General features: G+C 42.0%; 1 protein-coding gene across 3 annotated transcripts; it reads right to left on the minus strand.

Moving 5' to 3' along the window:
• Positions 1–2,031: 2,031 nt before the first annotated feature.
• On the minus strand, positions 2,032–21,555 carry CANX (calnexin). Of its 3 annotated transcripts, none has more exons than XM_029997967.2 (15): positions 21,480–21,555; positions 13,285–13,473; positions 12,758–12,831; positions 12,123–12,181; positions 11,637–11,778; positions 10,269–10,350; positions 8,651–8,843; positions 7,537–7,726; positions 6,677–6,790; positions 6,026–6,182; positions 5,485–5,700; positions 4,963–5,082; positions 4,716–4,851; positions 4,477–4,568; positions 2,032–3,864 (listed from the first exon to the last, which is right to left on the minus strand). In XM_029997967.2, exons 2-15 carry the CDS (start codon positions 13,468–13,470, stop codon positions 3,811–3,813), a joined length of 1,815 nt encoding a protein of 604 aa, XP_029853827.1. In that variant the 5' UTR covers positions 13,471–13,473; positions 21,480–21,555; the 3' UTR covers positions 2,032–3,810. The 3 variants fall into 3 exon arrangements, with proteins under 3 accessions (XP_029853827.1, XP_029853828.1, XP_029853829.1); XM_029997968.2 differs by having other exon boundaries at positions 21,431–21,496; XM_029997969.2 differs by lacking the exon at positions 21,480–21,555 and adding an exon at positions 21,315–21,339.
• Between the last annotated feature and the right edge of the window lie 394 nt (positions 21,556–21,949).

The raw sequence follows: 21,949 nt of genomic DNA on the forward strand, positions 1-21,949 counted from the left end.
AATAGGCGGAGCTTCCTGGGTGGTGGGCTACGTCACGCCGCGTAGCGCGTCACGAGCCGTGAGGGACATCCCTCCGAGCCAATAGGAAGGCGCGGAAGCGCGAATGAAGCCGCAGAGGCGTGGGCGGGCAGGACGGCTATCTGGAGGCGGCCTCCGGCGCGTTTAAAAGGCTCGGGTGAAGAGGGGGCGGGGCGGGCGGCAGCGCAGCCATTCAGGCGCGCCGGGAGGCGGAGCCAGAGGTGATTGACAGGGAGGGGTGGGCAGCGGCGGGAGCCGGGGCGCTGGAGCAGAGCCCGCCCCGCCCCACCTGCCGGCAGCAAGGCCCGGCGCCGAGCCGGCCCTCAGCCACGGGCCGGCCCCGCAAACCGGGCTCTTTTGGGTCAAAACGCGAGCTTACCTAGCAGCTGGCTGTGGAGTCCTGTAGCAAAGAGAGTTACTGATCACCTCACCGGGTCACCTCTTCTTCGTCGCTGGCTGGAGCTAGTTCCTAGCCCAGACACGCTCCCTTCACTGTGAGTCGACCAGAAGCGATGAAGACTGAGGCAGTTTTGCTAATTAGACAAAGAAAGCCGAACAGATTTAAGTTTCTTTATTGATTAGTTTGTACATTTTTTTTTTCCCCAAGCTGCATCTACAGGTACCTTTCTGATATGGACAGGTCTTTCCTGCAAATGAAATCAGTCCTTGTTCAGCAACACTAAAAAAAAAAAAAAAAAAAAAAAAAAAAAAAAAGCAGAAGACCCCTTCTGAAACCATGAGGCAATAGTGGTAGTAACTGGAGCACAGTTAGGGATGGAGAGAGTGGTCACAAGCCCCACACACGTAACCACAGCTTAAGTGGAGCACTGCTTTTGAGGAAGGAGCAAGGAGAGGGTGAGAACGACCGCAGAGATGCACATCTACCAGCAATTAGCACTTGCAAGAATCCCTCCTGAGGCCCAGGAGTCAATCTTAAAAACAGACCTTCACAATACTGTGGTAATTCGCTCTTAGTCAGACCCAGAAAGGCTACATCACATCCAGTGATGCTTCTGGAACAGGTTAGTTGGTTAGCTGCATCTTTACCAACTCCAGGTGAAAAACTGTTTTTAGCATTTCTACTGCCTTGTGTTTCAGACCATCTGCACCTACTTCCCTAGGGTTTTGTTTTCATTTACCATCTCCATCTAAACCACCTCCCCAATCCTCAGACACAGCATGTTCAGTTCAGCAGAGCATCCTTTTCACAGAAGCTGCCACTCTTGGGTGCACAGACACAAAAGGCCCAAATACGCCTTCAAGTATTTGTAACAGTTCCAAACCTAGTTCACAGGTTACAACCAGGTAGAGCTTCAGTACTTCAAAAACACAGCTACGCTTTAAAAATACTTGGGATAAGCAGGTAGCTAAATTTTTTCTTCTCAGGCTTTAAAAAGTAAGAGTGATTCTGCAGCTGAACTGAGCCACCCAAGTCAGAAAGCAGGATAAAAAGTAACTTTGGAGTTGTCTATCCATTTTGGAAAGTCTTCATTTATTGTAGTGATTATTTAAGAAGCATACACTATGGTATCAAAAAAAGCCGTAACATGCAGACAGGAGACCTTTTCAGGAGACTTAGCAGAAGCAAATGTAGATTTACAATTAGCTTTAATATAATACTATTTAAAAGCTGATAGCAGATCTTAAGTTCACTTTTGATGCTTTGAAAGAACATGTATGCACATGAATTGTTTGGGAAATTAAGGCAATTTGCATATTAAGATAAAAAACATTAGATTAATAGATTTTTATGTTGTGCTCAAAATGTTAGCTGAATTGAAATCATTTACATATACTTCATCTCAAAGGACTGAAAGTCATAAATAGCAGCTGCTCCTTGATAAAAATACAGTCCTGAGAACAAGCTAGTAGCAATGCTTAAGCTATGACATCTTCCATGTCAGAGTATAAGCTATTTTTGCAATAAGGAGCAGTATTTACCAGGTGTTCAACAGGCAAAGGCATTCTAAACATGCAATAGCTCCCAACAGAAGTCTGAAATTACTTCCAGTATCTTGCTTACAATAGTTTATTTACACACTGCAGAAAGATCAAGAAATCCTGCTATGCATTTGTGATCACTAATATTTCAAACACAACAACCAAGGGATACAACATAAGGACAGGCAGCAAAAGGTGTTTTACAAAAAACCCCCAAAAACAAGAGTCTTTTAGTAATTGGTTAGATTGTTTGCAAGGTAATTAGAACACTCTTCCCTCCCCAACCCCTGGGAATTATTCCCCACACTATACCTATGCTATGACCAAACAACACTGGAGTGTTTAAATTCAGTGCAAGAAGAGTAACTTCAGGACATTTAATTTCACTCTAAACAAAGGCAAAAGTTTATCTATATAGACATCCAAACGCCAACATATTTGGTACAGTGTAATGAAGTTACATAGATTTCACCCTCAGAGGTATGCTCTTGTAGTGATCACCTGCATTCCACAAAAAAAGTGTTTGAAACAGTATAATATGGTAGACTCAACGCTTTAAAAAAATTTATTCAGCTGGAATTGGAACTCCCTAACATTCACAATATAATTTAGGATGCATTTGTTACATGAAGAGCAGATAAAAGACTTAAACAGTTTCACATACCAGTTAAGATATTCCACATGCTCCTTCCCCACCTACAATACTGACATCTTGGTTGGTTGTTTTTTTCTTAACAAATACTCAGTTTAACTTGTCTACCTGACTACCTCCCCCATTTCTACAGGAGTAGACATACAGTGATAACAGTGAGAGGATATGGGACACTGTCCTATCCAGTGTTTGGACCCTGGAAAGGAGTAGGCCTAGCTATAAAAATAGAGTTCGACAATGAGCTGAACACAAAGCACTTCAGCAACTGAGGCAAAGCTGCACTCAGAAAAAGCTGTACGGTCACAGAGAAAGGAAAGCGTCAGTGGCTGAACAGAGGGGAAAGGGGGAAGTAGTCTAACCCCCCCCCCCCCCGCCAACAACCCATTAGCTTTACAAGAAGAGTTCAAGAACTAACAAAATCCATTATCTGCAAGGTCCGCAGGATTAAATGCCACATTAAGATGACCCACTCCAAATCCTAGATCATTTCCAACACTTAACAGGGCTTTAGCCATGCACAGTATGCATACTCTACAGATTGACTAACCCCTTCCTTCCACCCCTTCTTCCACTTTCCCCCCCCCCCCCCCAAATGAAGTTGATTGATTAGAAAGTTTCACTACTGGTTTCCCCATACATCCCCCCCCCAGTTTTCTTCTGAGGGCAGAGGGGTTGTCAAATACATTGACAACTTTTCTTTAAACAGTTATCAAATTTTAAGGGATATAAAGACACTGGTGCATTTAGGAATTTACATATTTGTAAAAAAAACTAGTTACAAAACTGCATTTTTATCACCTAGCACTTTCAAGATTCATTGTTATTTTTCACTAATTAATATATTAAATTAAGCCAAGGTTTGAGACCGGAAAAATTCTACCAATCTACTTAAAAACAGAAAAGAATATTTAAAACCAAAAATGAAAAAGGTTAGTTATGTTACATTCCAAAATCCACAGCCCATTATATTAAATGCATTCTTTCTACAGGAATGATGTTCTTTAAAACAGATGATTGCAAATATTTTACTGCTAGACACTCCATTACATTGGATAGTGTGACTGCAACCTGTGGATGGTGAAATCTTGAGGTTTGTCCAAGTTTCAATGTAAGGTGTCCAAGGTCCTCTCCCAGAACCATGTTTGAAGAAAAAAAAAAAAAAAAAAAAAAAATCACAGATCAAGTTCTTAGGACTTTTTTCAATCTTTCCTTGGCTTTCTGTTTCTGGGTGATCTATTCACAGTTTCCTCCTCCTGCAAGACAGTAATTTGTATAATCATCAAGGAAATAAAACTGAAGAATACCCTTAAAAACCATTTTGAGCAAACCTACAAAGAATAATCTACTTTCACTTCTATGTTAGGATTTATGTTTTGAAAGGACCTACTGCTGTTACTACCCTTCCTTTCTATACATGGCAAACACACAAATCCTCTTGTTTTCACAGTGGCTGTACACTATTTGCTGAGAGTACTCAACAGCTGCTGCTGTGAGAATCCCTTTAACTTCAAGCAACACTCCACCCATTTTTAAGTCAGCCATTATGTCATCGTGGAGCACTTAAGAGGTCACATCCTGACTGCATACAAAGCTGAAAAAGCCTTTTGCCTCAAGAAGAGGCATTCCACACAATCCTACTCCTCTCACAATGCAGGGTCTATGGCAGTGCCTTTAGTAAGGTGCCCAGCTCTGCTGAAGTTGGCCACAGCAATTCTGCAAGGTGGTTAAGTATTCCAAAGTTCTGACACTGGGAGGGAGTATCACATGAGCCAGGTTAACTTTTAACACTTCGGTAAGGCTTGTTCTACAGGACTTAAGGTAAAAAAAAACGCACAAGACTTCCCTCAAAGATTAAGCACTCTTACCTCTGATGGGGGTTTCCTGTCCTCTTCCTCCTCCTCTTCCTCTTCCTCTTGACTAGCACTTCCTATATCAGCATCACTTTTCTGCTTCTCTTCTAAGGGAAATAAAAAAAAATAATCTCATTCTCATTTCTGACTTATCTTCAGTTCACCATTGGCAGACATGGAGTAAAACCAATCCTGCTGTGTTAGTCAACCAGAGAGAAAACTCAAACTGTTTCAAGATTATCTAATTTACCTACCTAGCTTTTCCTCATTTGCTTCCTCTTCCTCCTCCTCTTCCTTGTCCCCTTTGTCTTTTTCTTCCTCTTTCTCCTCATCCATCACATCAGGCTGAGGAGCATCAGTCTTTTTGTATTCTGCAGCACTTGGCTGTTTCTAAAAAAATTGTCAGTTATCAAAACCAGGCAGTTATTGTGACGTTAAGGTACGTTTTTCCTGAATCTCTTTTTAAACATTATACTACTTATTATTGGAGGAAATACATACCTTCCCAGAACAGCAGAAAAGGACAACAAGGAACACTGGCAAAGCCACAGTGAGGATGTAGACTACCCAAAGCCAGGGACGCTCTTCAGCAGCTGCCATCATCTGGCCCACAACACCAGGCTGCAAGATAACAAGAACTGTCAAATTTCATCCCATACAGCAAGTTTAAGCTACAGAATTTTCAAATGGGCTTTTTGCAGCTTTGAACATTGTATTTAATACCTCACAAAAATTAAAGCTAACCTGCACAAGTACTTTTTCCATAGTTTACAAATTAAGAATTAGGCTAAAGTTAACAGTCCAATTGTCAGAGCAAAAACCTCACAGAAGAGCAGTGAGTATTCATTGCTACTTATAGCAACCATTACCATATTATAATTAGGAACTAAGGTTCCAGTCCGGTTTAGCATAACCCCTGGCCTTGGTACATAGAGGTATATATTGATAAAGACTGTAGGAGAGAACAGCAGCAATGCTCCTACTGTTCAGTCAGGAGCACACAATTAAACCTTTATTTCTCACCTCTGCAGCACCATCAGCTGCCTTTTTCAGTCCCCATCCATCACTGGCCCAATCATCAGCCACAGCTCTTTCAGTACAGATGATAAAGTTATCAAAAAAGATGTCAGAAGTCATTGACCATAACTCAAGTCCCACAGCACTGAAGGGAGTCATCTTGAAAGGTTCCAAGTCTTCAAAGAAATCTGGGTTTGGGATCTTCCTAGGTTTCCATATACCCTAGGAAAGACAAAAGACATTCAGTCTCACCTGCTATAATAAATTTTTTAATTTTCAGCCCATTTTGAACAGAGATAAAGACAAATCCATTGCACTTAATTACAGTGTCTATAGGCACAACTTGTCAGGTTTTGGGAATCAATTTTCATTTGTGCTACAAAGAAGTGAAGACAAGTAAGAAAACACTTTGAATCTGTCCACCTGAAACACAGTACAATCATGACAGTACTTGTATTCTTAATTATACCTGCTGAATCGAAATCATTCTGCTTTTTGTAAGAGAAATGCTGCGTTGGCCAGCAGTTTAAGCAATGAAAACACCAACCTGATAGTTCACGTTATCAATCATAGGAGGCTTCCATTTGCCTTTGTAGTTTGGATTGTCAATCATAGGTCGCTGCCAGGTACCACAGCCAGGGGCCGTCTCACATTTAGGATTTGCAATCTGAGGTGCCTCCCATTCACCGTCCATATCCTCATCCCTGGAAAGGGAAATTCAGTTTTGAAGTCCGCACCTTGCCTTTATACCGAGTAAGACTTAGACAACATCTGATTTCTGTGAAAATTAAAATTCCTACCATAAAATGGAGATACTGTAACTTTGTATAGCATATGTCTGTAGATAAAGACACCACAGAAGGAATGAGAATTTCAACAAGTAGCTTGGAAGTACTGGAAGCTCAACAAAACCCAGTCCCTCAGCACAGCCTCCCCCACCACCCCTTCCAAGTATGGTACAACTGCAAGTGACCATCCTTGCCCTGTTCAGCTCACAATCACAGAAGAGTTGAAAAGCGCACAGGTGAATGCAAGAGGACAACACTCCTCAGACCAACTCTGCCTTCTACTTCTGAAGCAAGATAGCTTGAATCGACAACTTCATTAGCAAGCAACAATGCAACTAGCTGTTCTTATACTTGTAAAAGCCAATACCAAAGAAATATTTGCTGTCATTTACAATAGGCAGTAAACATACCAATCTTCAGGCTTCTCAGCGTCAGGGTCTGCTACATATTCTGGCTCATCATCCAGCCAGCCCTCTGGTTTCACAGCATTTTCATCTGCTATCTTTGCAGGAGCATCCTCATCCCTTGAGAATAGAATATTATGTATTAACACACACAACACATAAAAGTTCTTAACCCCAAGGCATTATTCTACAGACCCTGAACAAGCCCACTGATCTAGACAACCAGCCAGCTTCACTTCTGATACGGTAAGCATAACACCATGATTTTGTAACAGAATTGCCTTGCAAGCTTTTACCTATACATGTGCCTCCTGGCACAGTCACAGCACAAACTCTAAGGTAATACTACTTACTTTTTAAAACCAACCTAGAAAGGGCATATTACAGAAAATCCTGTATCTTTGTGGTTGCTGCAAACACGCATTTGAGCTTGAAACTGAGTCTATCGTTCACAAAGCATAGGTTCAAAGACAGAAACCCAGTATCAGCTTCTGATTTAGGACGTCAGATATTTCAGTCACTTGTAACTATGCATTACACAAACAACTACAAACATCTTAGTTATACCTTCTGCAGTTTATCTTTTGATTTCATCAAGGAGTAAAGCATCAGCTAGCATAGCTGTTCCAGTAAAACCTTGATCTGTGGCCAGCACAGTAACAGGAGCACTAAACAGTAATTCCCAGAGGACATGGATCCTGTCTGCCTTTGTCTACCAAACTGCTCCTCAGATGCCTAAACTGATTGTGTTTCGATTACAAGGATGAGACTCAAAACCTTCTGTAAGTCATCTGAGAAAGACTTTTTGATCAGGGTCAAGTTATCAGGCCAAGGCCTCCCTCAATTCCACCCCTCCAAGAGCTTACCAGTCATCTGGTTTAACAGCATCTGGGTCTGGGATTTTTGGTCTCTCATCCCAGTCCTCAGGCTTCTGGTCATTTGGGTCCTCAATCTCTCGGGGTGGATTCACAGGAGGAGACATATCATTTAGCAAATTCCCACTGTTGACAACCGTTTGATCAACCAGTATTTCAAAACTATTATCAGGATTCAAGACTGTAATGAAAAAAGTTGATGTAGCCATTACATATATGATACAAAGCATGCATCATAAATTACCACTCATCCCCACTGTACAACTAAAACTTCAGCAATCCAAGCTACCACCTACCCAGCAACTGTTTTAAAGAATTGTTAAGAACCTTTCTCCTTATGCCAAAGTATAACTAGTGATGCTGTATCACATCTCACCTTGTGAGAAAGAAGACTCATTGCAGGAGTCCTACTTTAAATATGCTAAAAGCACGAAGAAGCTTGTAGAGTGATTTACCAGTTACCACAGCAAGTTGACTCTGACACAATAAGTATTGTTTTAATAGTAAGAATGTATATATTCATATTCTACTCAAGAATAAGACTCCCTACTACTGACTCACAAGATTTTAAACTCACTCCTTTATCCATTGCTGTTTCTGTAGTAGGAAGAGCTAGAGAGATCCTCCTAAGTACTCCCTGAAAGACATTAGTCATAGCTAATACACCACACCAGACACTGTACTTCAAGAACAACTGAGTTTGGTACTAAGAAAGCAGCAAGAAAAAAGACTATCCCTCTAAATCTAAAGCCTAGTATACCCCAAATTACTAGGGGGCAGCATTCAAGCAGTTTATAAGTGTTGATAATTGTTTTGGATATACTTAGCATATCAAGTTACTAACGACTGCTCTGAAATTCAGTTCTCCTTTAACTATTAAGTTCAAGGTCTCATGACTTTTCTTACATGAATCAAGACTTCCTGCAAGGAAGAAATAAGCCTTTGTGTAAGATGATCAGGTTTTGCATTCAGAGCTTTCAAGTGGTTTTTAGTTGTATGGTGTGTTGACACAAATATTCAGTTGTTCATCTGGCTCATTTTATGAACTTTTGATTCAGGAAACACAGTAGTAGTTATTAGCATGCAGAGTTAACAGTCACCATACCCAGAGTATAAAGATGGGTCTTCTTATCAGTAAAGTAAGTCTTCAGGTCTGCATCTGGACGCTTTGCATGCTTCTCCTCATATTTGCCAGTCTTTGGGTTTTTGTGCCGGAAGATGAAGTGCAGTTTATAGTCCTCTCCACATTTGTCAGGGCCAAACATGATTGTATATGGAGTTTTGTCATGGAACTGATCCTTTAAAAAGAATGCAAAACTGCGTTCGATTATTTTGAAACACAAGTTAAGTCACTGCCTGGCATAAGAACTCCCAATGCATTAGAAGTTATTCTGCAACCTGGATACCAAGCCAGTGAAGTACCCCCACTAAAGCTTATATGATGAATACAAGCCTCTAGAGAAAACACCAGAATTATCCCAGCTACTTGATTTTGCACCTTTGGTCTCTACTTTCCAGCTGGAAAACAACAGCTATTCAAGTATTATCAAAAAGATAAGTGTAAAGTGACAATCACAATGTTTAAGTGTATCTCTACGTTACAGTAAAGGATTTTAAAAGCTATCAGTATAGAAATATCAGTTACTGGTAATAATGAATGATTAGCTAGTCCAGTGAGTTTCTTTAACCAAACTGATAACCAGCATTAAAAGTGAGGCCAAGTTGTATTTAGTTCACAGATTTGTAAACTGGGACACTGTCTCAATCTAAGAGCTAACTGGATATAATAATCTCACCAATGAACACTGCAAGCAAGTCTATTTGTTCTTGCTAACGTTATCTTAAAATTCAATGCATGTATGAAACTGATTAGACAGTCAAGTAGTCTTTTGGGTGTCTTTTTTTTTTAATAATTTGGAATCTGTATTAATAATACAACTCCAATAAGACTGCATAAGGAAAGGATGGGTAACAAGTCATAAAAGGTACTTCCTATAAAGTCTAGGAAGATGGCTGAAGAAAACCCATAGGCTACATAAGCCTATGCAAGCTGACCCAGCAGTTAAGCTTCGTCTGAACAGGCTAAACCACTTTAGGTTGGTATATCACTGAGAGCAGAGAAAATTATTCTTAATCCTAAGGAGTTGTAGCACAGTCTCTTCCACTGACCACACTTTTAAGACAATGCATTCAAGGGTCATTTATGAAGCAAATGGTTCTATGTATATCTAGTATGTGCAGCTGAACATATAAGGTTATATCCAGTCCAAGCTCTCAAGACATTTTTTTTTTTAAAATATACCCAGTAACTCACAAGTGGGTTCACATGTCAAAGACAAGGCAATAAATGCAAGGTATATTTTTAGTTATTTGCATTAGCCTGTTTTAAAAGATGAAACATGGTATCTTCCTTCTGGGCAACAACTTCCTGAGAAGGTTTCTCCTCATACACCAGCTACTCTCATAAGATACCCCTTCTTTGGTCCTAGAATCTAGGGAAGTCTGAAGTATTGCAGACTTTAGCAAAGGTCTAGGACTGCTCAGCTACTAGGAAACTCCAGATTTTTCACTCAAGAGGCCAGAAACTGCTGAGTGGAAAGTACTTTGGAGATCAGGCCCTAAATATGCCCCACTGCCTTTATTGAAGAGGTTGCTTAAGGAAGAAACAGAGTGAAAAAAAGTTTTCTTTCACAGCTAACACTCAAAGTAGCAGCATTACTCACCAGGTTCAATTCAGGGGTTTTTGAAAGCAATTTCACATAGGCCCCGCCACACTCTATTCCATTTTGGAAATTTACTTCATACCTAATTTTAGTTTTGGACAGACAAGGTGAGAACATGTTATACATGAGAAAAAATTACTTCTGTACAATTACAGTTTTCAAGTACAAATGAAGAGTAAGACTGTTTTGTTCTTGTTTGCTTTAAATCATATGTCCAGTGAATATTAAAAATACATGCTGCACTCTAAGGACTAAGCAAATATTCATAAGGACCTGAGAAACAAGAAAAATTGAGGATTTAGAAGACTTAACCTACAGAAAAGATTAAAGGAATCAAGTGCTGGTCTAGATTATGATCTAGAAGTAGCAAGAAGGAAGAAAAAGCTTTCCAGTATGTAAGGCACTGCAACAGAGATTAAGGCAAGCCAATTATTTTCTCCACAACTACTATGACACATAACTCAGTTTGCAAGACTACCAAAGGGACAACAATTAGATCCTAGGAGAAGCCCCTTTAGGGTTATAAGCATACAACAGTATATTTAGGGATGCCAAGAAGTCTGAAAAAGGCAAAACATCTCTGTCAGGAATAGGCTAAGTATGCTTGATCCTCTCCCAATGCCAGCAGCTGAGTGGATGACCACTGGGATTTATTTTTAGCCTTGTATTTTGAGCCAAAACTAAACAGTCATGCAAAGCAAAGTGACCAATTCAGTACCTCGTGCAGATACAAATTAGCTTACTCTTTGTTTAAAACTGATAAAGTAGTTAATAATCCACAATTCAACTGTTCTCACTGAATGGTTTTTTTTTTTTTCCTTCTTGCTAGTCTAACCTACATGCAAGTAGATTCTTCTACATCAGTCATGGCCAAACACAGCTAGGCAAGCTGTTCATCTTCCATGACAGATCAACCAAGACAAAGGAAGGAGGAAATGAGTGCATCTTTACCATCCTGTCCACACCACCTTGGAAACAGGGGGCAGTTTACTGCATAAGGAAGTGCGCTGACCTACATACAGACCAGCTTTTCTCCAAAAGGACAAGGACTTTCACAATTAGCAGTACAAAAGTCAGTTGCCTGACCTTGTTACTACAATTAAATCAAGTGAATTGAAGTCCCAAGACAGGTTACCAAGTCTAGTTTTCATAGACTTCTTTCCTCTTCAGGCTTCAGAGGGACCCAGGCTGTTCCTAACTTCCCACTTTAGGAATACGGGTTGCTATTTTACTCTTACTTAGAAACAGTATAATAATATATTACAGTATCTAGACTCCCAGTCAACAAAAGCTCAGTTATGGAATTAACCTCAGCCTGCTACCATGTCACCCTTGAAATAATAGAAGACTAAGTTATCCTTTACTTACTGTATAATAAGGGGTTTGGTATCAAATACAAAAGGCTTTGAAAGTTTGGATGAAATTGCATGATGCTTGGCTCGAGTTACCAATACAAGCCCTTTGTCTCCTGGAAGCTTAGTGTCCTTCATGTCTTGGACTTCCCATTTACCTGGAGAGACATTAACCAAACATTATCAAAACTTGTTCAAGACAGTCTTTGTTTAGCCCAATTTTGAACAAGATAGTCAGTATTCTGAAATAACACCCAACAGGGTACCTTATCAAGTTATTAACATATCTTCACTAAAAATTATTTTAAAACCTCCAAGTGGGTATTTTGTCTAAATCGGAACTACAGTTTATATTCTTAGCCAGGTATATAAGCACTCCTTCCATTTTCTTCAGTGAATACAATTTTAACTGGGAAGCAGAAACCAAAGGCTTGCACCTCTTCTTCAGGTATGACAAAAGACATCAGAAATATCTATCATCCAAAACCTGGGTTGGACTCACCATCATATTTGGCAATCTCATCATCCGTATCGTCTTTTTTCGCTCTGGAAAGGATCCATCTAGAAGACAGATATCCAACGGTCAAAACAACATACTTTTTTTTCCCCACTAAAAATCCTGCCCTTAAGATAACTCTTGCTGTCCTATGACTACACCCCAGTGTCTTGATTCCCCAAGGAGTTCTATGCCCAAGCCTGCAAAGTTTTCTGCATTTGCCACTTCCCACCCCACCCCAAAGTAGGATCATGGCCTCAGTGTCTTGCTCTTGTAAAAAAAAAAAAAAAAAAAAAAACAAAAACAAAAAAAAAAAAACACCAAAACCAAAACCAAACAAACAAAACCCCAAAAGTAGTACCTCACCATCCTTACACTACCCGAAGAAAGTTAAAAGTCAGATGAGGGTTAAAACATTACACATGTATGGCTTACCTCCCCCTTGTTACCGTAAGTTAAGGAAATACCAGTTTAGCTCAGCACTTTAACAGCCAGCCTCATATAGTCACTGCTGTAATCCTTGCCAACCACTGCCCTTTGATTCAGTTTTGAATAACACAGGCTCTAGAAAGGATTTCATTACCTTTCACCAAAATTTTTTATTATTTGCTATACTGAATCATCCTTCAGATTATACTCACCCATCCAGAGTTCCTTTATCAAAGGACTCCGCAAAATACACCTCGCCAGTTGGGACTGGGGGCCTGTAGGTAACCTATTGGAGAAGAGGGGCATTTACGCACCTTTCAAGACATATTCTCTACTCTAAAGAAATACAGCTCACATTCCCCCTTCTACACTCAAGTACAGCTTACCGGGAACACCCTTGCAGCATAAATACAGAAGTTACGTAAATATTGCTGCTTGTGCCAAGCCATAGTGCTCTTGTCTGCAACTAAAGTATATATCTAGCTGGAAACATTAGCATTAACTCCTGATAGTCACATCACAGATTTCAAGGGTAGATCTAAGTCTTCAGGAAGAACGTGGGGTACATGAGAAAAGGAACAAAGCAGCTAAGCTTAATTCCAAGCTCTACTCCCAGATAACATCTTTGGTAATATCACAACATATTAAATGTTAGCAAAGTAAAGACAACTCTGATGAGACTCACATCAACCACAACACAAGCAGTAATTCAATTTTTAAAAGAAGTTCCATGCCAAACCTTTGGAGTTGGAGGAGGAGTGCTTGTTTCAGGCTTTGACTCTTCTACCTCGTCAATGCCATCATCCAGGTCATCCTCAATATCAACTACATCATCACCATCATTGTCATCATCCATATCATGTGCCTGGACAGCAAGAGTCCCAAGAGCGAGCAGGGTCACATAGAGTAGCCATTTCAGCTCCATGATCTGAATAAATAAGACAAGGCAAAGAGGTCAAGCCAGCACTGCACACAGAGCAAAGCATTGCTTCTTGGTACAAAACCAAGCATTCAAGACAGCAGGTGAAGTGCCTAGTCATACCACGGAAAGAAAAGTGCAAACTTCTCTTTTCAGCTCTGTTATTTACTGCATCTGGCTGGCTGAGACAGCTCAAAAAGCTGGAGAGGAATACAACATAAAGCTGAAGTATTTAATACAAAACAGACGTTAACTGAGTGGAGGACCACGTGTGCAAGTTCTGCAGATTATGCTGCAGAAGTGTCATAATTTTGCTCTTACACTGCCACAGTCCATGAGCAGAACAGCAGACACATGTACACAACACCACAACCTATGTAACTGCAGAAGTCTAAACAGAAAACCTACTTCTTGCTTAAGAAGGACTTTAAATGTATCATGCAGAAATTGAAATTTCCATTCAGTTCAGGAATTGAAATACAATTAGCTAGCTCTTTCAAGCAGAGAGTAATCAATCCTCTAACTCCTGATCAGTATTTTTCTGTCCTTTCAACTGTAGGACATGAGTTTTCATTCATCAGTCCCCTTGTCCAGGTTTTATTCTGGAATTACTGCCAACAGTCATTGATATTACTGGCAGATGTCTATACGCATTTGAGGCTGCTGAGGCAGACCAGGAGAAAATTTCTTACTGTTTAACAGACAGTTGATTTGATTCCCCTCTTTTGATCTCTAATTTAACAGGATGACCAAAGAAAAAGAATATCTGTTAACAGAGGCTTTACAGAATTAAAATATCACACTTCAACTAATTTATAAGGTGCCGAGCACGTTGTCACACCTAAAATATGGTAGAACTTGGCAAGCCATAGGTCAAAAGATCTTGTAAGTAAAATGGGTTTTGATTTGACTTTCTTGCTAGAAAAAACTACAAGATCACCGCACCTTTAGGTTGATACAGAAGGCAACAGTCCTGGCATGCTTCTCAGTTTTATCTGCCCAAAAACCCCACAAAACCAACCTATCCTTGCTCACCTTTTCTGCTTTGAATCACATTCCAAATTTTTCTTCCAAAACCAGAGTTGTAACTGAGACTAATACTTTTTTGAAAGCAAGTATAAAACCAAACATCCCCTCCTTCCCTTACACTCCTGCCTCAGGCTGTAGCCCTGGAGACTTACAAATGCAACTCAAGCAGAGTTAATAGTGCCTGCAGGAACATAAGATCATGCTAGAAAACAAACTTTCAACTTTCCAAAGCATGTTTAGGCAACTAAAAGAATTTAGTCTTAAAGGCTTATCAGCACTATCCAATACTCCAAAACTACGTTGCATACCAGATTTACCATCCTTAGATTATTCTTTAACTTACTTCTAATGACAGAGGGGACATTTTATAACTACAACATAACTGTATTTTAAAGACTTGTGCTGAGGTCATGTCCCATTTGTCACTACAGCAACATGCAATTGCAGCCAGTTTTCTAACAATAGTGATGGCCTTGAGGATTATGGTCTAAATGCATGCTCACAACCCTCCCCCTCACAGTTCAGGCAACTGCACTGAAGCACCTCTAAGCCAAAAGGATACCATTCACAGCATGAACAGCTGACAAAAACTTTCAAGTGTTGTTACATATGAGCAAAGCTTGTTTGCTTAACACACAGTGTACAGCCAAAATTGAAAAGTTAGACACCTCATAGCAGCTTGTAACTCTTACTACTAACATGGGAACCACGATACAAAACCAAGGAATGAAAACTGTCAAGCAAACGTCCACACCCTTCGAAGTTCAAGTTCCTCTTGCACAGATGCCATGTTCTCTAAGTAAACTCATGCCCACCAGCATACAAACAGTAGAGAACACAACAGCCTGAAACTTCATTCGAAAAAGTGATCTTTATAGCTCTGGATGTGTCCCGTGTGACTGAAGCAGCTACAGACGAGATGGCACAAGGACACGTTTCCAAGGGAAGGGTTGAATTTTGTCTTACCTTACCAACAGGGCCTCACCAAATACATTTTTAACAGAGCTAAATTCAGCAAGATTTTACCCCAAGTTTTATAACTACTTTCAAATTATATTATGCACATACAATGACCACTTCATGATCTGGAAAGCGATACAAGGAAATTAATCTTAAAAATATAGCAAGGTTAAAAATAAGCCAATTCTCTCCTCTCCTTCTGAGAGGAAGGAGTTTCTGCATACCTCTTCCCAAGCCTGTGCAAAGGATATTAATGATTTAGCATGCAAGTAATCTCTTAACTAATCTCAGCACTATCCAACTGGCAATAAAGTTTTGGTGAAAGAATTAAATCACCCCCCCAACTTTCATGCCAGTACTGACTCCATATGCAATAATTACCTACTTCACAATCCCACCCCAACTACAACCCTTCAGAAATATTCAGCAGCAAATGGACTTCAGTAAATGCTAGTACCTAAGTGGCAAAGCCACATAGCTTCATATTGCAGGCAAGGTTGCTCCAGAAATTCTTCTGTCAAAAGCATCCTAGTGAAAACAGACAATTCTACCAGTGACCTGTACAGCAGGGGCAGAACCTATGCCACTCTGCACATCTGTGCTCCTGATACAACCACAGGTATCGACCTTGTAGGTCTACATTTATCAGTTAATGCTGTCTGAATTTGAGGCCTCATTGAACCTCATTTCAAGGTAGAAGTACTATCTGTTCAAGTTCCCAAGCAAGCTTTTTTTTTTTTCCCTCTGAAAAAAAAAAAAAGCTAAAAGCATGAAGAGAAGCTAATCGAGTTTCATGTCCTTGCCTCTTTATTATCATTGGCAAGCAGTATTCTCAAGTTTATACCCCTACGGAAAGCTGTTTAGGACACCTCCTACATATTACATCAGTCCCAAATTCCACATAAGCTACCATTCATACACCTTGAGTACAAACTGGTAGAATCTCCTGCAACTGCCAGTTGTCATGCCAAGCTCCTTATTCTGTTAATCCGTAACAATATAAAAACTAACTAAATTATAAGAAATAAAAGACACTACGTTCTCAGAAGAGCAATTTAAGCGAAGCACACATTTTCAACATTTAAAAAGCTACTTCTACCCATAATGGATGTACTGCTACAGGAGAAAATTTCAACTTCACTTCACACAATCCTTAGGGACAGAACATAAACATGACTATGCCCTAGTAAACTAGGTTATTCCTAAACAGAAGATAAAAAAGGAAGGGAGGAGGGGAGAGAAGAAACTCAAGTTTTATACAAAATAGGCATAAACCAATTTTTCAGTGGAGCTTTAAAGCTGCTAGCAACTACAGGTGTTCAATTAGTCACCTAAAATGTAGTCTAACCTTCAGACACACAGCCACCTACTCTATTATGATCAGATTTCTCCCTTGAAGAAGTGTCCAATTTCCAAGCAATTACCATCATTAGCCATTTTTTACTCTGCCTGCACTTCCCTTCTTTAGGTTTAACTGTGTAATATTTCTGAAGGTTAGTGTATTTCAGATCATGGAACTGCCAAAAGCCTTTAACAAAGGAACCCTTTCATAATAGGCAAGAGCTTCTGACGTCTGCATTCTACTTCAGTGCAACCCTCATTTTCATGGTAACGACGTTTCAAGTCAGACATGACTAAAACTTCATCTACTTTTTTTGGTTTTGGTAAGGTCTTCAGACACTTATTGACATTGCACACCACTTGGATCGAAGGGAAAACTACCGCAGTATACCACCAAAGTACTAACTAGGAAGAGAGTTTGGGACCACCAGGGCTAACAAATCGCTTGTTCTCTGTCTGTGTGTCCATCCACAGCCAGCTTCTACACCAGAAAATTTATAGCTGACATTTAAGCACTGTTCACCTGATTGTCAAAAGGCCAAAGCATTTTCCCCTGGAATTAACAGGAGCTATAGCAAAGCACTGAAAACAGACACCTGGAACAGCCGTACTACACAGACTTTACAAAGTAAAAACTCAACCAAATTGGAATAAGAGTCAGAGACAGGATCAGCTTCTTGCCATAGAAGTGGCACTCTTAAAATGTAGGGCTAAGTGATTGCTAACTTTGGATTTCAAGGCTTTCAAGGAAGTCATGCAGATTCAGAGATTTATTTTTATTTAGAATTCCCCTTTCACTGGGCATAAAGTGGAAAGTTCTTCTTAATTATTGGCATGACACTGGAAACACTTGACCCATACAGCAGACAGTTGTCACCATTCTCTCTAACATAGATGTCCTGGGGAAGGAGAGACAGTGAAAGGGCCCACACAAAGGATGTTTAAGTCCTTTGCTATCATACTTCCAGAATATACTATTTAGAAAGTAACTTCCCTGTCAGGTCAAACAGAGCCTGCAAAACCAGTTTAATCATCTCCTTGGTTACTAATCTATTTGAGTGGTTCATCAAGCCAGTTCTTAACACCGCATATTTCAGAATGCGTAACTACATTTGAATTGCTACTGGCTATCTGGTTTACTACTTACTTTTTTTTAAAAGAATTAACAGTCAGATTAAATGGGTCTTATGAAAAGTCACTTACTATGAACTACACCTCAGCAATTTAACTGGAAGAGCATCAGTGGTTTCTAATTCAGCAGCATCTGAGGTGACAGCTGAATGACGTAAGTATAAGAGGAGCAAAATTTGCTAGCAAAGTCCTGTGTTTCAAATACTGGATTTCAGTATGGTATCTATGGTGGAAGCACACCAGTAAAAACAAGCACAATGCGTACTCATGCAAGGCAAGAATTATGGAAGAAAAATTTAGAGACACAAAAGTAAAGAAAATTCATCACAACACAAAAAAATGCAAGGAGACAAGAACAGAAAGGCTGAGACAGATACACATTTTCCCCTCTCAAATGAGATTTTTACGGTTTCTGAGCAAAGTCTTGGCTACCCTACTTGGTAGTCCACTAGTTTCTTAAAGTCAGAACTACTGAAGAGCAGAGGAAATCTCTTCTACATCTCACAGTCCCTCCACCTTCCACATCCTGGCTCCTCTGCGGTGCCAGGGTAACTGTTTACACAGCCTCATCATGAACTAGCAGCTGGTTTAAGATGGCTCGAAGTCCTTCTGCCATGTTATTTTAACCCTGAATCAATACCCCAGTCCAATCCAGCATGCAAAGGCAAAAAGAGCTGTAGCAGGACAAGTGAGAGCACCATGAGATAAAGTAAGTAGCCAAGGATAAAGGAAATTAAGCTGTTGGCAGCAGAGTCAGCTTAATGCCATAGTTTCAGGTGCAGTTCTGTCATCTGCACTTGTCCAGGACAGATCTGTCTTTGGGCAGGTTTGGGAGATCTACACTCCATGGCAAAGCTGAACAACTGTGTGGCCAAACACTGTAATTTCAGCAACATTACCTCACCACCCCTCTGAGAAGGATATAATAAAATTATGTTCATATATATGCAGCAATTCGTATAATGCAGACAGCTAAACAACTTCCAGCATTGTGAAGATTCTGCCTTTAACGCTGTAACTCGATGAACAGCAGACAAGGCTAAACTAAAACTGCCTTCCTTACAACAGGCAAGAGGCAGGAGCTCTGTGTGGGGTGGTTCCCCCCCACCTTCCTCTTTTTTTTATTTTAAAGGAGGGGGTGGCTAGGATACATTGCTACGCGAGATTGGAGGAAAGTCTCCTGGAAAGGATTAGCCAAACCTCTCCTGAAGAGCTCAACAGCCCTGCAGAGAAAGCTGCCTTCTGCTGGGGTTGTAAGGAGCACAAACCAGGCAAGAGATTAGCTGCGAAAGGTGACAGCAACAAAGCTTGTTTTTAATAAGCATTTCAAATATGCCAGTTTCTAAAAATGATGTACAATGGTGCAGATACAGTAAGGGAGAAAACACCATGTACCATTTGTCAGCAAAGAGATCGTTCCGCAGAACTGGAAGTCCTTGGAGGGCAAAGACAGCACTGCAAAGCTTTTTGACCATAAACCAGATGGGCTGCTAGGGGAAATTACATTAGGCTGGGGGGATCTGGAGGTGCCCTGAGCTCTTTCAGACCACCATGCCTAGAAATCAATTCAAGTTTGCCCTGCTATAGAATTGATTCCAGCAAGAACAGACTGCTATCATTATCACTACTAGAGGCAGAAAAATGAAAGGCCAGAAAAGGAAGTAAAAGGCAGGGCTATGTACAAGTCACAGCGTATTCTCAGTAAAGGATTTATTCATTTACCTAGGGGGAAGTGCTGCAGCACATCAAATGAGAGGGTCATCTAACAGAAGCTGCAGGTTTCCTTACTGTTTTGCATTAGGCTTCCCCTCCTAGGACGGCAGTTGATACCAGGAAGCAGTTTACATCTTATACACAGCTTATGATGTTGTCTGTGAATTGTACAAGTATTCCCTTCGTAGTATTTTTTTTTTAAAAACTAGAAATACTGAGACTTTATATAAATACAAAATTTAACTCAAAGCTTTTCCTAGTTTTGTTAATTGTTTTGGATAAGCCCATGTAATATGACCAAATCAACAGTAAGAAGGTTTTTGAAGTAATTTCAAGTGCATTAGAGTGAACCTAGAGTAACATATTTCAACCTGTTTTTAACCAGTATTTTATCTACATTATCTCATACGTTATTATAGTTCTGCTATCTTCTTGCAATATTTTAGCAACAACCCAAACCACAGTGGGTAAAATGTCCCATAAAACCTGTGTGTTAGCTATACTTATTTGACAATGCTAAGTAAACATACTGCATTTAGAAATACATTACATTCCTAGAGACTAGTTTTCAGACATCTAACATATTCTTAAGTTCCAGAAAGTTTCCCACGATGCTCTGCAGAAACGCTGCTGCATTAATTACGTTAACACTAATAATAATACTACAGTCTGGACCTTTACCATTACTGCTACTACTATTAATACATGTCTGCTTCCCTTCACAACCAAATCACTTGCAGGATTTCTCTTTCTACAGCCTAGAAAGTTCTCAACCACAAAACTGCATGTGAAAGTTCACTCTTTAGAATCAGTACAGACAAGAGAGCAGTAAGCTATGCAAGTTTTAATTCAAAGGTGTGGGGTTTTTTGCTTTAAAAGCACACAACACAATCTTCAACCAAATATGAGAACGAAGGTGTCATTTCTATACTATTTTGAAGACACCCAAAAAAGCGATATTCAGGCGGTAAAAATCAAAGCATGCATTTCAAGCCCCCCAAAATCTCAGGCCTTGCTGCTGCGGAATCTCCTCGTCTGTACTTCACCTTTGGCCTCCCTCGCTGTTTGATTACCACATCTTCCCCACCTGTTGGGCCTCCAGTTCTGCACCTTCAACTCCCCCTTTCCAGAGACTTCTACTTCCCCTCGCAGGGCCCGAACCAGGCCACACGCTATTCTGGGCGCCCGCCTCCTCTTCCAGCTCTGCGGGGCTTCCTACCGACGGCGAGCGTTTTTAGCTAGCTCGAGACTATCTCCACACGTTAGCGGCCGACATTAGAACAAGAAGCCAGAGAAAACCCAAACCGCTCGCCAACCCACATCCACCTCCGACCCCCCGCTTCCCTCCCCCTCAGAAGCCGGTCCCCGTCCCACCCCGTCAAGGGGGGGGACCAACCAAGCCCCCCCATCGGCCCCGCTCCAGCCGCGGCCCTGCCACAAGCCGCTCCCCAGCCCAGAGATCCCAGAACTTACCAGAAGACCCGCCGCTCCCCGCCAGGCCTCCCTCAGAGGCCTACAACGGCCGACCGGGCGCCGGCGGCGCCTGCAGCAGCCCCGCACCCCCCCCCCCCCGCCGGGCCTCCCCGGGCACGGCCACCCCTCCCGCCCCGGGATCCCGGGGGTCCGTCCCGTCCCCCCCACCCCCGGGGAACCCACCGCCCTCCCCGCCGCCTCACCCCGCCAATCCCCCGGCATGCCCCGCGGGCGGGCCCGCTCCCCGCTCCTCCACCTCCCGACGGTGGCGGAGCTGCCCCGGCCGCGGCGCTTGGGGGGGGGGGGGGGGGGCACTCACCCCCCGCAGCGCCGCGCGCCCCCGTCCGCCGCCCCCAGCCGCCCCTCACCTCCGTCACGTGTCCGCGCGCCTAGCGCCGCCGCCCGCCCGCCCGCCTATCTACCGCGCGCCCAGCACCGCCCCCGGCCCACCTCGCTCCGCCTCTCCCATTGGCGGAGAGCGCGCCCGCCCACCCGCTCCGCAGCCGGTCCGGCGCTTTGATTGGCTAACATCGCCGCCGCTCGACGACCGGCCCGCCTCAAAACACGCCCCAACGGCGCTGCCCTTCGTGGAGCGCTGTTATTGGTTGGCGGGGTTGCAGGAAGTGTTGGGGGATTGGCTCGCTGAGGGGAGGCCGTTGAAATGTGGGCGGGCACTCAACGGATCTCCGTCCAGGGGCGCTGCGGTGGCTGACAGGGCGGTGCGGGTCGGCGGGTCGGGGCTGAGGCAGCGCTGGCGCTCGGCCGCCTCACGGCCGCCCCCGCCGCCCCACAGCCGCCCCGCGGTGGGGACGGTGGCGCCCCAAGCGGCCCGGTCGCG

Source organism: Aquila chrysaetos, chromosome 22, assembly GCF_900496995.4.
Source record: "Aquila chrysaetos chrysaetos chromosome 22, bAquChr1.4, whole genome shotgun sequence".
In the NCBI taxonomy this organism is placed as follows: domain Eukaryota; kingdom Metazoa; phylum Chordata; class Aves; order Accipitriformes; family Accipitridae; genus Aquila; species Aquila chrysaetos.

What these genes read in the sequence shown, in the direction of transcription:
- CANX (XM_029997967.2), bottom strand. Translation starts at nt 13,470, where the DNA reads ATGGAGCTGAAATGGCTACTCTATGTGACCCTGCTCGCTCTTGGGACT. An exon ending in GATAAAGGAACTCTGGATGG is followed by an intron (nt 12,182 to 12,757) that starts GTGAGTATAATC and finishes TCTGTCTTCTAG; the next exon opens with ATGGATCCTTTCCAGAGCGA. An exon ending in ACCAAACCCCTTATTATACA is followed by an intron (nt 10,351 to 11,636) that starts GTAAGTAAAGGA and finishes AACTAAAATTAG; the next exon opens with GTATGAAGTAAATTTCCAAA.